We start from the raw sequence: 17,385 nt of genomic DNA on the forward strand, positions 1-17,385 counted from the left end.
TAGATGACAGTTTAAAGGCCAGGTCTATCAATGAACATCCAGGAAGAGGGTTCCTCTCCATTCTACCACCTTCACACCAACTTCTGCTGAAAACTTGTAAGTCCAAGGGGCACATATGACAGACTTATGTTAGCAATTCATACTTCTTTTGTTCTCTGGGCTTTGGGGTAGCAGAGATGAAAAAATATGCAGAAGTAACTTTTCAAAGTGTTTTCAAACAATTTATCCTGGGGGTGGGGGTGCGAAGGAGCCCAACAGAATGAGTCTCTTCTTCACATAGGTTTTGTAAGCCATTAAAAATATTTTTCTATCCTTTAGCATAGCAAACCGAGCAATTCTCAACCTGGTGACGAGCTAGTGAGTGAAAAGACAGCTTGCTGCAGAAGGTACGAAGGCTCACTCTTAAATTTTTCTTGTGCTTATTTTCAGTTGTCTCAGCACAGAATATTCTGTCAGCCAAGGTCAATTAAGAGAGACTCTGAAATACAAATACAGTTGAGTTGGATCATTGAAGGAGTTGGTTAAATATACAAAATGCTGGCTTCAACAGCAATTTATTTTGCTTCCAGCCAATTCAAATCTAAGTCACAATATTCTTCTGAAAGCCTCATACTACAATGAGTTAAGAATAAAATAGGATTACAAACCATAACACAAGTGCCCAACCTTCCCATGAAGAGTTTCTGTGGAATTCCACACTGCCTTAATAACCTGTATAGTTCACTCTAGGGAGGGGAAAAAGTGAGATACAACTGTGTAACTTACAAGATGAATATGATACCCCCAAGGTCGTTAATACTTTATTATGAATCATCATGTGGGAAATGAACACAAAATTAGGAATCGTTACAAAATCTAATGTTGTTTCTGACTCTAGTGTCTCATAACCAAAATGAAGTCAGTTTTCATTTGTTTGTAAGCTCCTTATGTGCTTTTGTTCAAAGCGCTGTTAAAACATAAGGGAACCCATAAAAGGGAACACTGGTTGATAAGCCAAAAAAATTACTAGTTACATAGCTTAAAAACTTATGCCCTGGTTGGCTCTAATTATTTAGCAATAGTGTAAAGAGATTGTTTAGATATTTGATTCATAAAATCCACTGTTAAGACTTTCAATATTCTGGTTCTTTTAACATGAGAATTAAGAGACAAGATGCTCAGGTCCACTGCTGCACTACAACAAATTTATATATTGTTTTAAAAATTGTGTCATCCCTAGGAGCTGAAAGGAAAACTAGGGGAACACAGAGAGCAGACAGGGATGTCACTGATGTCTAACTACCTGCTAATTTTTTATTTATTTTTTTGGTCACTGATGTCTAATTACCTGCTAATTTTTAAAAAAAATTTTTTTTGGTCACTGATATTCTCAATTTGCTATTCCCCAGGTACAAGTTTCTGCATTAATTCCATTGATCTTTTCACTTAAATAAATGGTAAATTATCTCCAGAACATTGACTTTATCAACCCTGACAGTAGTACCGCCTTTATATATTATAATGACCAGAATGTTCTTTACATTTCCACTGCTTTGCAAATAAGTGGGGCTCCAAGTAGTTCCAAGAAAAAAGGGACTGTCCTGCTTTATCTAACAGTACCCATCTGAAGCAGTGCCCATCTCCTAAGACCCAGGCCAAATACCAAACTATGCTAACCTGTGATGAATTAACCCCACACATTTTATTTCCATAATTTAAATTTTCCCCCTGGACCTTTTTTTTTTTTTCCTGAAGCAAGTAACTAGAATAGGGTTTTATCTGCTTCACCTTTTATTCTCCAACTCCAATCACAATGCCTAGAATATAACAGGTGCTACATAATCGCTTAATTAAAAATCTGTCCGCCTGAGGCATCTGTAGGACAGGTGGTTTGTCTTTAGTATTATTCCCATGATCAAAACTTTGCCTCAGGAAAAAACAATGACTTAGCAAATATTTTTATCTTCATGAAAATGTAAGGCAAGGGAAATGGAAGATTTCATCATCCGTTAAAGGTGTTTTTTAAGTATTCAACGAACAGAAACGGAAGGAAATCTGGAGAAACAGGGCACACTTCTCATTCCCCAAAAATTGTGTCATGCTGGTGGTGACAGACCTCTTCTGTAAACCCCATTTGCCAGATGAACAAAAGAAGGCCTAGAACATTTCTTGAAGTCTTTCCCTCCTACAGACTTCATGGCAGACTTTCCCAACAAGCCTGTTCCAGCTCAGTCAGGACCAACTGATTTGCCTCAAAAGATGATGGATGGAAACTGGGAAACTAATGGCATATTACCCTGCTCTTGGTCTGTGGGTTTTTATTCCCATAATTGGATCTAGGCCAATGCATTTAGATGACAACCTCCTGCCCACACGTGGACTCCTTGAAGTGACTGATTGGGGAAAAAAGCTTTAGGTATGTTCACAGCAAGCTTGAGTCTTATCCCTGGAGGCCACACTCTGCGACCACAGGACAAGGACCTCGACCTGCCCGCCCACACACACACAGGCTAATGTAGGAAGTGATGTGCACCCAGGTGGGGGTCCCCACAGCTCAGAAACTGCCAAGGAGCTCCCATTCCTACTCTGTCCTAGAAACCAGAGGCTGATGGGATCACAGAGCTGGAAGCCACTTCCTTATTTTGGGAACAGATCTTTTATTTTATATGTAAAGTCCCAGCTAAACAATTCACTGTGATATCTAATTACCTACAATTTTTTTAAAAATTTTTTTTTTGGTCACTGATATTCTCAATTTGCTATTGCCCAGGTGCAGGTTTCTGGATTAATTCCATTGATCTTTTCATTTAAATAAATGGTAAGTTATCTCCAGAACATTGACTTTTATCAACCCTGACAGTAGTACTGCCTTTATATATTACAATGACCAGAATGTCCTTTACATTTCCACTGCTTTGCAATTAAATCTGGAAGGATTACCTGGACATGAGACTTACCAATGGCTCACAATTTCTAAAAAGGATTTTAAGTCCATGCGTGTAACATTACCTGGATATAATTCTCTAAGAAGAGAAATCCTATTTTATTCATTTGTCAACAATTTTGGAGGGAGGAGTGTTAAAGTGATTGAAATTTCACAAGATTGACATTATTGCTTAAAGTGCTTGAATTGGTTACATTAAAATAATTAAGGTACAGGTTATTTTAAAGAAAAACTAAATTTCTGGAGTTTTTTTTTTTTTTTTTAAAGCAACAGAATCATATGAATGCCACACACATACAGTAACTATTTTGGTTACACAGAAAGGGAAGCCAAAAATAAATTAATGTAATACTGGAAAACAGAAATTTAATTAGGCAGAAAAGTAGGAAATAATTTCCCCTGACCCATGCCATTTACATGAGTGAATCACAACAGTGCTAATAAATGCCTTGACCATATGACAGCAAACAAGGGCAAAACATTTAGTGCACAATATTTTAATACACATGAATATACAACGTTGAGCAAAATGTGAAGTCTAAAGATAAAATCCATCTGTAATAAAGCCACACTCCAATATCTAAAATAAGTCTTATGCCCATTAGGACATAGTCCACTATCAGGCAGGCCCATGAGATTAAGGGCATCCCTGGAAATAAATGTGTAGGGGCCACTTCTGTCATTTTTCCCCCCACTTCATCTGAAATACAAAATATCCCAGGCTATAACACCCAATACATACGACTGGCTTCCTATTCAAACCAACAGCCTCTAGAGTTGTTCCTTGGCTCTCTCCAAACCAGGCCACTTCGTACTGCCTTGGAATGGAAAATGTATCAACATATGAGGACTGACATCAGCATTTTACCAAAATTGACCTTTAAACAAATGACTTTTTAGCATACTGTACCATAATCTAGATGCTAAACTAGTAAGTAACCAATAAAGCAAATGTTTTTTTTCTCTTCAAGTGTAAAACACTGTAACTTATTTTAAATCACCCAGCAGTTAAAAGAAATACCACAGGCCTACTCACTCCTGCCAGAAAATGACACACAAGAACACTGGCCATTTGAGGGCATATTTTTGAGTCTTTGTGCTATTGTTGACCTCAGAAGGTCTCACATATCCCATACCAATCTCTGCTTTACGTGATGAATGAGAGAGAAAAAATTAACAATGTTTGCATGCTGTCTTTACATAAACAGAGATGACTAGGGGGGAAATGTAGCTTCCCAGTGTTTGTTTCATTAACGGAAGAGGAAGAGGGAAGAAATTACCAGATAGCTCTAATGCTTACAAAACTGATGGAGTGTTGGTAGATAAGTGCATTTTGGTCTTTTTCCAATCTTCTTTTCCTGTGTCATACAACCATTTATGTCTTTGCATTATCTTCCATACTTATTTTTTTTCAATTCTAAAAATCTATCCCTGAATACTGAATTTTAACTGATCCTTTCTATTAGAAGGAATTACTTCAGTTAAGTCACTGGAAAAAACTCTTTACACATTAAAAGAAAAAAAAAGTACTGACTCTATGACTTGGCATGTAGATATTACTTCTATAGGCTTCCAAATGAAACATTTTTTTTTCTAATAAATTAGCTTCAAGAGTCATTTCAAAGATAATTTTAATAGTTTTGCTTAGAATCAGTTCCAAATATATTAGATATCAACCATCATTTTTTTTTTAAACTTTGCAACCTGCAGTCAAATATATGGGTTATAATATGGTACAAATAGTTCCCTACATCAATCAATTGGAAAGCATCTCTCCTGAAAAACAGAATAAAAACTCACCTTCCCGGTAAGTGCTTACTGCATATGTTTCATGGAGGAAAAACAGACAAAATATTTATAAATATGAATTTGCCTCTAAATAAGGCAAGATATATTTTTGTCACTCGTATAAAACAATAATGTGAAGATCACCCTGTTTTCATCTTCTCCAGTGAAAAGTAAAACATTTCACTTCAAGCATGAACAGATGAAGTGTCGGCATGCTTATTTAAGTTCTGAGCAATAAACAGTTCAAGATATTTTAAAGATAAGAAATCCAGTTTTCATCTAGATAAAGTGCTATGCTCTTAATTGTTGCAAAATGGCCACTAACATTTTCAATTTCAATTTTAGTTCACATTATGCCAAACGTTTGCATGTTCGTTCGCTGATTTATTCGGTAACAAAATATTACGTTCACAGTATATTATAGTGTATGGAAGTCAACTGACTTCCCAAAGGAAGGTCTATGACTCATAGTATTTGTAGGAAACCAAAAATGAACTCAACAGCAAAACACCACATAGACCCTTTTAATAAAAGGTGCCAATACTCAAATGACCTAATAAATACATACATAACAAAAGTGAAAAAAGTAAAAGTAACTATGGTGAGATGAGGTTCTTCCAAAAAACTGTCTCGTCAAGCATTCTAGGAGTCAGAGTCAAAGAAATGCCGCCATTTTGTTCCTTCCTTCACACACCCACTGACACGTCCTTTGACTGACCTTCATACCCAGCTAACTCCACTATTCCCTCTAGGGAAGGTTCCATGTTAGCCCTAGGACTTGCCAGTGCCTCAGTAAACAGACTGAAATGTTAAAAAGTGAACGGCTGTACAATGCTGCTGATGGTAAAGGTGCAGTGCCTTCGTTCTTCTGGATAGAGAATGTCGTTGGTACTGACTGGCTAAGGAGAGCTGTGCCGGACGCAGTCCCCATGGTGTCCCAGCCCTGTGGCCACAGACTGTGAAACAACAGCAGGTCTGGAAACACACCTTGGAAAGCTTAGCAGTGCCAGATAAAGGATAGATAAAGTCACAGGACCTTACAGAAGAAAGTGTCACTAAAAACAAACAACAAAGAGTTATTTTTCTGAAACTTGGTTTTGGTAGAAAGATAAGCAAAGTAATGTTTCACTGTCCACAGATGCTCCCTCCTCTTGTCTTTGCCTGCCCTGAGCTCCTTACCTTCCTTGCCCCGGGAATTCTAATGGTTAGGTGACCACAGCCCAGGGCAGACGCTGGCCACCATGAACAGCTCTTCAACCCTGTTCTACCTGGAGGATGAGTTTAGTATCGAGGTTACTCACTTTTAAACATTTTCACTTGCACAAACTTAAAGCTATAGTTGCAGCCCTAAAAAATGAACATCTACCCAATTCTTCTGTCAGGTAAGAGGCAGAGAAGCTAAAAATGGGTAGCAGTGCTTCCAGGGACAAGTTAAAGGAATGCTCTGAAAGGAGACCCTGGAAGCCATTTAGGAAGTATAGCAAAGACCCAAAATAGACTGCAGACATTCACAGGAAATGTCATTCTAATTCAGCCAGACATAGCCAGTGGCACAGCTGACACAATCCTAAAGCTAGCAACTGTTATTCAGATAAGTCTTACTACAATCTGATTGCAGATAACTCTACCTCAGACTAAAATAAAACCACGAATAGTGCTGCATGTAAAAAACAAAGAGAGAGAGAGAGAGTCGAACACAGTCAGACCATTGAGAGGCGTAATACCATTGGTGAGCCACTGAGGAAGAAGAAAGTCTGCAGAGAAACCAAGTAATAGTGCTTTGAACATTTTCCCCCAATCAAATTAGTCCCACAGTTCTTTAAGTTATTCTCTTGACTGATAGAATAAAATATATCCAGATTCTGAATTTTTTGATATATCTGACGTCAGACCATAGAATTCTTCAATAGCTTGGGCATCTATTTTCTGCAATAAAACAGAAAAAACACACCAATATTGTTGTTCAATATGATTACTAGAAGGAAAGAAAAATTAATGGAATGCACACACAACAAAATGTAAGAAACACTGTTGGCTATAAAATCACAATTGGGAACTTTCAATAGCAAGTGGATAAACCCACAGACTTGGCAGAAGAACATGATTACATAAATTGCAAATCTTTGGGGAAGAAAGCCACCCTTTAATCTATCAGCAGCCATATGTGAGCACTCTTGGAAGAAGCCAGGATTTCTGTCTTTCAAATGGTAAACTGGAGAGTCTGGGGAATAACCTCGATTCTTTCATAGTTCATTTCCTTTAGTGGAATTCTCTCCAGCTAGTATGCCTTTAAAATAAAATCAATATATGGAATACTTTGGTATAATATAAAGACTCCCAGGTCCAACAGACTGAATAGATATATTTAAATCATAGCCAATACAAGAAAAATTTAGTATAATGAGAGACTGGTAGTAGAATTTTGAAGTTTATTATGTCATCTGTACCAGAGAGGGCCTGAGTCATATTAGGAAAAAGGACTTACATATAAATATGAATTTATGGTGGCATAGTGATACCCTGTCTATGGCTGATGAGTTAACTTAGCAAAAACACAGTATTAATGAGTTCATGATCATACCCCTTCTCCCTTTTCATAAAGAATGGGGAGCAGATTTACTTTTGAGAGAAATATAAGTTGTTTTCAAGTCACATTATGGAAGAACAGGCCTATTTTCGAAAATGCCACACATCCACATCCCCCCAAATGCCATCGGCGCCCTCCCCCTATTGTAGAACACGCTGCGTACGAACCTCTACGATGTCATCATCAAACAAAAGCCAGAAGCCATGACTTTTCACAATAGTAATGTAATGCCCACGATTAGGACCACTAGAAGAGAAGAGACAAAGTTAGCCCATTAGCATTCACTTCTCTATACAACTCTGGGTAGCTCTTTATAAGCGGTGATTCCCTATGAAAAGCTGTGTCATCGGGACAGAGGACTTGGCCCAGGTCCTGTCCCTGCCCACATTCTTGTGACACAGTTTATGGAGGTGCCCCGGTGCCACTGTGCCAGGCACGGGGGAATGAATGCAGACAGGAACGAAACATCTGTTTTCTAAGGACTCACAATCCACTGGGGGAAAACAGACATTTAAATTCAACAAATATTAATACATAATCACTGTCTACCTACTATGTGCCAGACCCTATTGTGGCTGTCAGGGGAAAAAGCAGTGAACAAAACCAAGTCCCACTTTCTTGGGGAGGGGGTTGAATCTGCAATAAACAAACTGAAATATAAACATATTTCCAGGGGTGATAAGTGCCATGAAGAAGAGAGCAGAGTAATGGGACAGTGATTGGCAGAGGGAAGGTACTATTTGAGGTAAGTGGTGAGAGGAGTCCTCTCTGATAACACGAGACTTAAGCAGAAGGAAATTTCCCTGAACGAAAGGAGGGTGGGGTGGGGCAAGACACGTGACTACATGATGGAAGTTAGTTTCAGGAACAGGGACTAGCAATTGCAAAGATCCGGGAGAGGAGGTGGGTACAATGCTTTCTGAGTTTGCGGAACAGTAAGGAGGCCAGCGCAGCGTGAGCCAGGGGAGGAGGCCAGACAAGTGGGGAGTGAGGTATCATGGTTAAGATTTCACAAGTTGCTGTGAAAGAGCACAGAAGACACTGGGAAATTGTGAGGAGTGACATGATGTGATTCAAGTTGTAGAAAGACGTTAACAAATGACAATGCATAACAATAGCAACCACTAAATTAAAAACGTGTGTACTACACAATATGGAAAAAAGTAGGAAGAACAACTACACAGGGGTTAGTATGTAGTGAGATTTGCACAACTGAGAGGAATTTAACCATAAATCTGCAGTTTTGTGTTTTCAGTGTACCATTAAAGCTAAAAAGCTGAATTTCCTTTTGTTTGCTTTTTTAAAAATACACGATGACCCACGTGACCTGTTCCTGCCGGTCTCCGACCTCCTCCAGCCACTCTTTCCCTCTCCCTCTGAGCTCCAGCCCACTCTGGTCTCTTCTGTTTTCACACACGTCACCCTTCACATGTTGGGCCTTTGCACTTGCTGGAACCTCCTGAAGTGATGCTCCCTGGATCTGCATGCTTGGCCCATTTTATCCCTTTGGCCTCAGCTCAAATGTCACCTTGGCAGAGCGATCTTTGCTGATCACGTTCCCTGAAGAGGCACCTCCCATTGCTCTCTCATTGTCCTGTTCATTCCTCATACCATGAATCAAAATCCTAAATTAGTTTGCAGTGGTTGGGTTTGCTGGTGGCAGGCGGCTGTGTGTACTTGTTTATTGCCTTTCTCACTAGATTCTCAGCTTCAGGAAGGCAGAGCCCCTGTGTGTCTTATTCACTGCTGTCCTTTTAAATCCTGCCACAGAACCCAGGAAACAAGGGCTCAAAAAATACTTGCAGTAGAAATCAATGAATGAAGCTGTGGACTTGCTGCAACTGTGGGCCAGGAGATGCCGGCATGGAGAAAGACAGGCTCAGCTCCCTAACTTCACAGCTTTCCAGGGCCCCCAGCCAGATCTCTGTGCAAAGGCCCGCTCTGCTCCACGTATCAGAACAATCATACCTCCAGTGGGGAGGAATTTAAAGAATCCTCGTTAGGAGCATGCATGCCTTGGCACCAACTCATCCTTGCTGCCACGGCTGCTCTGACTTGTGCCCCCATTACAGAAGCGTACTGTTCCAGAACCCAACCCCCCACCTGTCCCTCAGCCCCCTACATGGGTGTCTGCCCTGTCCTCACCAGCGCTCCCAAGGATTAGAGGTGGCACCCACAGAGATGCATACTGGAGACCCACACATACCCTACAATCTGCACACTTCTGTTTCCCTCTCACCGGTCCACACCGCCTGCCTCCGCCACAAGGACCCCCAGGTCGCAGGCTCTGGCCCTGCCAAGATCGCCTCCTCTGAACCTCTGCCAGGGGTCCCACAAGTATTCATGGCTAGCTTCCAGATCACTGGACCCTTGTGTGCTTTACAAGAATAACTGTTAGAACTGTTCTTCAGAGAAAACACAAAGCTGGCTTATAACTGGCCGGTAACTATAACTTACTGGGAACGTAAGAAAATATCCAGTGACTTAAAGTTCATATGCACAGGACAAAACACGGGGTGCTTCAGATGTGAGGTACAGTTTCTAATACCATCCACCCCCCATACAGGGTTAAAAATGCATCAATCCATTCGTCTACGTAGAACTGTGCACCCTTTTGGTGATCTCCTTTCACCACCATCCAATCCAGGTAGACTGGGAGGAAAAGACACCTGCTGTGTGGCCTCCCAGTCTAACACGTGCATGGTCAGGGCAAGGCCGTGCCTGCTCCAGGAAGAGAACATAAACCCAACACAGCTGAGCAAAGCGTAACCAAAGGTGAATTCTCAATAGTCTTTTCCATGCTTAGACATTTTTCAAATTACGGAATAAAAAGTATTTGCTCAAAGGACTTTCAGCAAAACACTTTGCTCTGCCGTATCTAAGGACCTTCTCTCTCTTTTTCCTGGTTATGTACTGCTTATAGAATGTTGGGCAAAGACTGAAAACTGCATAAAGAATATTTTTAAGAGTACATGTTCAATCATTTGAAATACCAAAACAATTAGATCTACTATGTACTTCCAATCTTTATTCATACATCTTGAAACACTTTTGAGACCCTATTACATATGTTACTTGGCTTTTATTTCTCCATGCTATTTCTTTTCTGTTTCCTCTCCATGCTATTTCAAACTCCACCTAAGCATCATTTATATCCAATGGGGATTTATTATTTCCTTTGTGAGAGAACATTTGGATTATCATTATATTATAATGCATTTCACTTTATTATTTTATTTATGTAGGCATGTTTCGATTTATGTTGAGATAATACATAAACATGAGCTTGGAAGACAGTCCAAGAAGTCCCATTATTACTGAGTCTCACAGCCCAGGCAGGGCGTAGCTGGGTCTGTCAGCACAGGAACGGCCCTCAGGCTTCTCACAAGCCCCCCGGGGCCGCGGGGCCCTTACCTGCCACAGTGAACCACCACAGCCACCAGGTCGTACATGCGGTCCAGGTTCACGGCGTCGCTAGAGGTGTTGAAGAGCCGGAGTTCCAGCGGGAAGACCACCCGGTAAGACAGCTTGGTGTACCTGTGGAGCTGTTCCATGTACTTGAACCGCTTTAGGTGCAGGGCCAAAATCATGGGCAGCTTTTTTACTCTCATCCTAAGAAACCATGAAATAGAAAATCAGTTGTACCTAACACCTGCTAGGGGACTAGAATTCACTGCTGCCTGTGCAAATGGAGAGCAGAAAGGGTCTAACCAACCTCAGACCAGCAAATAACCAAACCACTCACGAGAATGAAAGTATGCTTACTCATGTAGAGCTGCCTTATCCATCCTGCATCCTCCGCTACGTGGAGCAGAGTCAGCAAGAGAAAAACGTAACAGTGGGTCTCTGGTCAAAGGAGACAATCTCAAATTTCTGTACCAATAAAAATGTAATATGCAATTGCTGTCACTGCCCTCTGCCTCCCAGGGAGGAACAATATTCGGGCAATCACCCCTGCACATCCCACCCTGAGAAAATGGAGAGGAGGGGTGACAGCGTTTGAGAAAAGGAAGTTGGGGAGTGGCCAAGCAGAAGGGAGCGGTCTGCACTTCAGGTTCTGAGGACCGCTGGGGATGTTCAGACACTGCCCAGCTGCTGGCATCAGGAAACCAAGCACACTAGGTTCCTTGTCACTCCTTACTCTGTGCTCTTGGGCAAGTCATTTCCCTTCTCTGGCTCTCAGTTTCCTCATTCGTAAAATGCAAGGGTGGGCTTAGGGCTATCTTTCCCAAACTGGGCTCATGAGAGCACTGGACACATTAATAGATGTAGGGTTTCTGCGACCAAGTTTGGACACTACTACTTTCTATTTTGAAGCTCCTCCCTGTACTTTACCATATTGAAGGTTTGGAGAAACCCGCAGTAAAGGAACTGCTCTCTTTGTATGAATCAGCATTCTGCAAACCTACATAAACACAGACAGCTTTTTTCACTAGATGACCATTAGTATTCCTTGGTAAAAAGTCACAAAGACAATAGGGTAATGTAGTTCACTTGGTTAGAATAGAGGAGATTCCGGTCACGTTCCAGGCCCCCTGTTCTGTGAATATCCCGAATTAATGCAAATGATGCTTGGCCTGTGCACGTTTTCAATGCATATTATTTGAAAAGGGAAAATTTTAAGAGATTATTATTCAGGAATCTAATGAGGTAAAAACCCTGTTCATAAAAATAAGCAAAAAAAAAAACATCAGCAGAAACATATGAACTGTGGAAAACCCCAATTTTATAGGAACACCTGATATTTTAATGCATAACCTCCAAAGCTGAACAGAAACACCTTCATGCCACTAAGAGGACCTGGGCTACCCTTAGGCTGGCTTAGAATATACGGATGGAAACAGTGGTCCCCTGACCACTAATGGGAGATAACTACCTACCACGTCCACTCCACCTGCCAGAATGACTAACCTTTTGCAAGTTCTGATGCAGCAAAGACAGATGTTCACATCTGGGGGAGAAGGGCTGGGAGGCTGGGCATAGAAATTATTTCAACCTCAGCTCTAGACCCCTGAGGGTTTGGACGGCAGTAATAAGCATCTGAGTTACCTTGAATATTCCACAAGCATGGACAGGGTAAATTTAACTCACACTAAGGCTTCACAGGTTAATTAAAATGTCAAGTCTCTTGGCTTCTGGGGCAAAATAACAGGGAATCACTGGTTATCTCAGATTGTCCAAGAGCTGTAACTGGCTGGTTGGTGCTAATAAAAGGATGGGCAACATTGGGTCCTACATCAATTCAGAATGTGATAACTTTATTATCACCTGTCCATATAACTGATGTGTCATTGATTTCATGATTCCTTATTAAATAATTATTTAAACCTCTTATATCTTCTAAATAAAAGGTTCCAATATTTAGGCAATACTCAATGTTATTATGTGACTACTATGTGTTACGTACTATGCTAAGTCCTTTCTATAATTTGCCTTTAACCCCAAAAGGATAGTGATTATATTTGATCACCACTTGTTTACCCAGCATTGTATCTGGCACATATTAGTAGCACTCAAGAAGTATTTGTTGAATGAACAAATGAGCAATCAGAATAATGGACGACTCTCGAAGGTCAGCATTCTTAGCCTGGTTTTTTACTAGTAAGGAAGCTAACTGACTTCTCCAAAGCTACTTGGCTGTGAGCCCATGGAAATGGGATTCAAAATCAGACTTGTCGGATTCCACAGTCTGGTTCCTTCTCACGATACAAAGCCACCCCTTGAGCGAAATCCTTTACACACCTTTTCTGGGCCTCCTGTTTGCTGCAGCATGTTTCACAATAATATTTCTGTTCACTACACAGTGTTTCTGTGTTGCTGAAGTCTCTGCAGAGAAAAATATTTACAAATTAAAAAGAAGTCCAAACTGTATTTGGTAAGCCATGTTTTAAACCCTTTATTACCTGAAGGCTGACTTTTAAGTAAATGTGGCTAAAGAAGTAATGAGAAAAGATCCTACTTATGAGTAGGTGCTATGATGCCATTAGAGCACGTCTACTGGACTGGGTTATGATTTCACCGTGAGATATTTTCAAGTATAGCTTTATTTAATGGGACACACAGATAGATATTTCCAAATGATTCAGAAAAAGCTCAGGGCCTGTAAATTGAAGATACAAATTTTAATTGAATAATACTAACTAGAGTAAAAGTCCACCATAAAGTTGAATCCAAAAAAGTCAATCACATAAAATGGAAGGTGACATAATTGTGCAGTTAATGAAAAACAGTATGTCTCAGGTGGTCTATATTTTTCAAAAGCTCATAAGTAAAGATAATGAAATTTAAACCGTACACAACTCTTCTTATATTGACTAAGAAAGTCCTAAATAATCAGATGACCGCTTTCTACCAACCCCCTGCTACCCACCTTCCCACACCCCAGATAATAAGAACGTAACCCTACCTCCTTTTGAGAAAAAAATGTCATTGTGATGTTATATCTGTATTCCCCTTGTCATGAGGTTTTATTGTACTACTTATAATTTTCATTTTTTAAATGTCATGGTTTTTCATTCTCTTCTGGTCATCGAGATTCTACTTAACATTCCTGTGGTACTGTTTCAAAGGCTGAAAAGGGCATCCAGAATGTAATACCCTAGAATATAATAATACCTTGAAAAAGTCTGTGACATCTCCGTATTCATAGGGAGTGTCCCAGTACTAGAATGATCACATTTTATTAAATCGAAAATGTTATTTATTATTTACATGGTGTGAAAGACTCAACTACTTAAACAGAGCTTATCAAAGCATAGATTGTTCATTCATTAAATCCCCGAATGTTCACTGACAGTACTCTAGAGCAGGTGCTGGGGATTCAGAAGCACCTGCCCTCACACAGCTCACAGTCTATCAGAGACACATGCAAGTGAACCACTGACAACATTTAGTGCTCATGCAGGTTAAACATAAACCATTTCATACGATTGATTCCCTTACCTAAAACCCTCCAGCAGTTCCTCAGTGTACTTAGGAATAAAACCCAAATTCCTGGCCATCGCAGACAGGCCAGCCATCCTCAAGCTCCTAATGGCTCTTCTGACCTCTTTTCCTGCTCCACCCCCACCTCCTTCAGTCTGCTCCAGCCACACAGGCCAGCCTTCTCCTGTAGGTCAAGTGCCAGCTCTCCCTGCCTCAGGACATTTGCAGGTGCTGTTTTCTCTACACTGACAGCTCCTTTCCAGATGCTTCCATGCTGGCTTCACTCATTCAGATATCAGTGCAAACATCACCTCTTGTGAGAAGACTTCCCTGTCTACTCTCTCCAAATCCACCCAGCCCCACCCCATTGCTGTCTTGTTTTCTTCTGAGCACGTGTCACTATCTGAAACCACCCTCCTATTCATTTATTATTTGCCTCCCCTCTATGTGGGCCGTGACCCCGTCTGTGTCAATCACGGCTACAGCACGAGCACTGAGGACAGGTCCAAAGCACCAGCACACTCAGTCATATGTTAGCTGAATGAAGACAGAAGCATGTGTATAAAGTCCAGGGAAAGGAGAAATGAACTTGAACTGGGGTAATTCAGGACGTTTCCCCTAAGGATGATACCTGACTTAGGTTCTCATAAAGGGAAAGTGTGCCAGTGGATAAGAGTCAAGGGTTGCAAACAGAGGGAATGTCTCAGCACAGAGGCATTGAGGTAAGGCACCCAGTACATTTCTTAGAAGCAGGAGTGAACCCAGTGGCTCTGCAGTCCCACCAACTGGCCCCAGCAAGGAAGAGGCATAATCAAACAGAGCTTTTAAGAAACACCATTACTGGTAGCACAATAGAGGAAGAATTGGGAGGGAATCAAAAGGCAAGGAAACAATTTGTAGGCAATTAAACTCAACCCTCAGATTTCAAGTGCTTGATGCATAATACAGACTCAAACTTAGCTGAATATGGGCTGACTCTTCAGTGGAGTAACTGATATGAAATTTTTTCTTGGCCTACATAGGATTTATTGAAGTGGAATGAGGTGGGAGCCTGGAAGTGGGGGAGGTGAGTATGAATGATGTTGGAGACTCACACCCTTGGAACGTCTACCGCAGATAAAGCTCTATTCAGCCAAAGACTCAGAATAACCAAGGCAAGCAGAGCAGTGAAGAAGGGATTAAACACTGTCTACTCACTCTTATTTCTCAAAGACAGTTTTCTGAAGTATTTGTAGACCCAGATATGTAAAAATATAGCAGAAGTTAGTATCTAATTTAAAGACCTGATTTACAAATATCCCCCATCCTGCCCATCCCCAGCTGCCCACCCCCAGCTGGCTGGAAACTCATTGCCACGAGAGAGAAGGTAATGATTTCCGGGTGTCTCTGAGTTGAGAATTAAAAGATGAGGCTAAGTGAGGAAAATGGGACAACCCTAGCAGGAAACTCTGAGGCAGATCAGGTCTTTCAGTTGCTGCTGTACAGTCGTTGGAACAAAAAAGTTGAGGAAACTTCTCAGGCAACAAAGGTTGAGAAAGATAAAGGAGGAGGAGAGAGTAGAGACATCTTACCAACAGGACAAGTTATAAAGGACAGGTTAGAGAGAAAGCGCAAAACTTTTTGTGTATTTCTTTAAAAAGAGTCATAATGGCAATAAAGCACTACTTAAAAATACACTTTGGGAATAAATCTAATATGAAATGCACACTTTATAAAGAAAGGAAAGTATAAAATCTTATGGAAATGTGTACACGAAAACTTGAAAAATGAAGCAAGACTATGTTCATGGGAAGGTTATATATTATAAAGACAGCTATCATGCCCAAGATCATGTCTGTATTTGATACTTTTTAAAAAAAATTAAAATCTTAACTTTTCCCAAAGTTCAAAAATTGAAAAAGAAATTTAGAAAAGAAATTCTCAAGCAACGCTTCCCGATAATTTTCATGTCACGACCCACAGAGAAAACGATACTATATGGGGGGAGCCGGGGGAAACCAACACGGCAGTTCCTATGGCTCTGCACAGCCTCCAAGAAGCTGAGGGGATCAACAGACACCTGTAACCCATTTTCCAGGGCACGCCAGTTGGGAAGAATCTTTGTTCTATAATCTACAGCAGTGGTTCTCCTGGCTGTTCACCTGCAGAGTTTTAAAAACAATCTCAATCTCCATTCCCGGTCCCCACCACTGCCACCACCACCGTCCATTACATCAGAATCTCTCCAGGCAGAACCCATTTTTGTTCTTAAAGCTTCCCAGATTGTTCCAGCGTGCTGCCAGGGCTGAGAGCCACTATTCCCAACACTCTGCAAACGTGAATATATAATACATGTAAGTCTCCTGGAGATCTTGTCCAAGTGCAGATTCTGATTCATTCATTCATTTGGGGGAGGGACCTGAGGTGCTGAAGTTCTAATGCAATCCCAGGTGATGTCAGTGGTGCTAGTCCATGGGCACCTGTCGAGTGGCAAATATCTAGAGCAGTGCTTCTCAAACACTGGTGTCCAAATCACCCAGAAAATTAATTAAACATAGAGGCCCAGGCTCACTGAAGTTGACTATAGCCTAGGCTTTGATTTTTACCAACCTCCCCAAGTGTTGTGATACACTCCAAAGTATGAGAACCAATGACTAGAATGTTAAAGAAGATTAAAAAGAGAAATCTCTGAGAAAGACGTATGTGTCAAATATTAGAAAATACCACATAACAACCACCAAAACGTCAGAAAAAATAGAGAAACTAATAGGTAAGTGTGTGGCAATGAAGTATGGTGGGATGTATATGAACTTAGCATGTAAAAGTAGTTTCTCAAAATAAGTAGAAAGGTAATTTTAAAAATAACACAAATTAATTTTTAAAATAAGAGTTTTGGGAGAATTAAAAGCTACTTTCCTCCTGATTCCTAGCTAACCTCCCCAGCACCAGGAGAATTTAAATGAGAGGAAGACAGAGGAAGAAGAACGTGGTTTCAGAATACAAAGCACTTTGAGGTGAAAGGTTTAAGTTTCTGTGAAGGAGACACAGGGAGGGACTAAGGCTCTGAAATGGCAGACAAAAATACCAAAAAGGCCACAAAGGATAATTCAGATAGACTTCACGTATTTTAAATTTTTACCCCAAGCCATCCCTGAACTTTTAAAAAAAGAAAAAAAGCTTTTCT

The 17,385-nt window shown here is 40.7% G+C and overlaps 1 protein-coding gene across 2 annotated transcripts in view; it reads right to left on the reverse strand.

The window, feature by feature from the left end:
* Positions 1-780: 780 nt before the first annotated feature.
* The window catches only part of USP46 (ubiquitin specific peptidase 46), a 60,813-nt gene continuing 44,208 nt past the window's right edge, over positions 781-17,385 (reverse strand). Inside the window, exons 5-8 of one of the 2 annotated variants that reach the window (XM_081046209.1) lie at positions 13,041-13,124; positions 10,713-10,910; positions 7,466-7,544; positions 781-6,637 (exon numbers count right to left, since the gene is read on the reverse strand). In XM_081046209.1, coding sequence (XP_080902335.1) covers positions 6,536-6,637; positions 7,466-7,544; positions 10,713-10,910; positions 13,041-13,124 — 463 coding nt within the window. In that variant the 3' untranslated portion in view covers positions 781-6,535. The remainder of the gene's footprint in view (positions 6,638-7,465; positions 7,545-10,712; positions 10,911-13,040; positions 13,125-17,385) is intronic. The other variant, XM_081046208.1, reaches the window with a different exon arrangement.

Source organism: Rhinolophus hipposideros, assembly GCF_964194185.1.
Source record: "Rhinolophus hipposideros genome assembly, chromosome: 1".
NCBI classification, from domain to species: Eukaryota; Metazoa; Chordata; class Mammalia; order Chiroptera; family Rhinolophidae; genus Rhinolophus; species Rhinolophus hipposideros.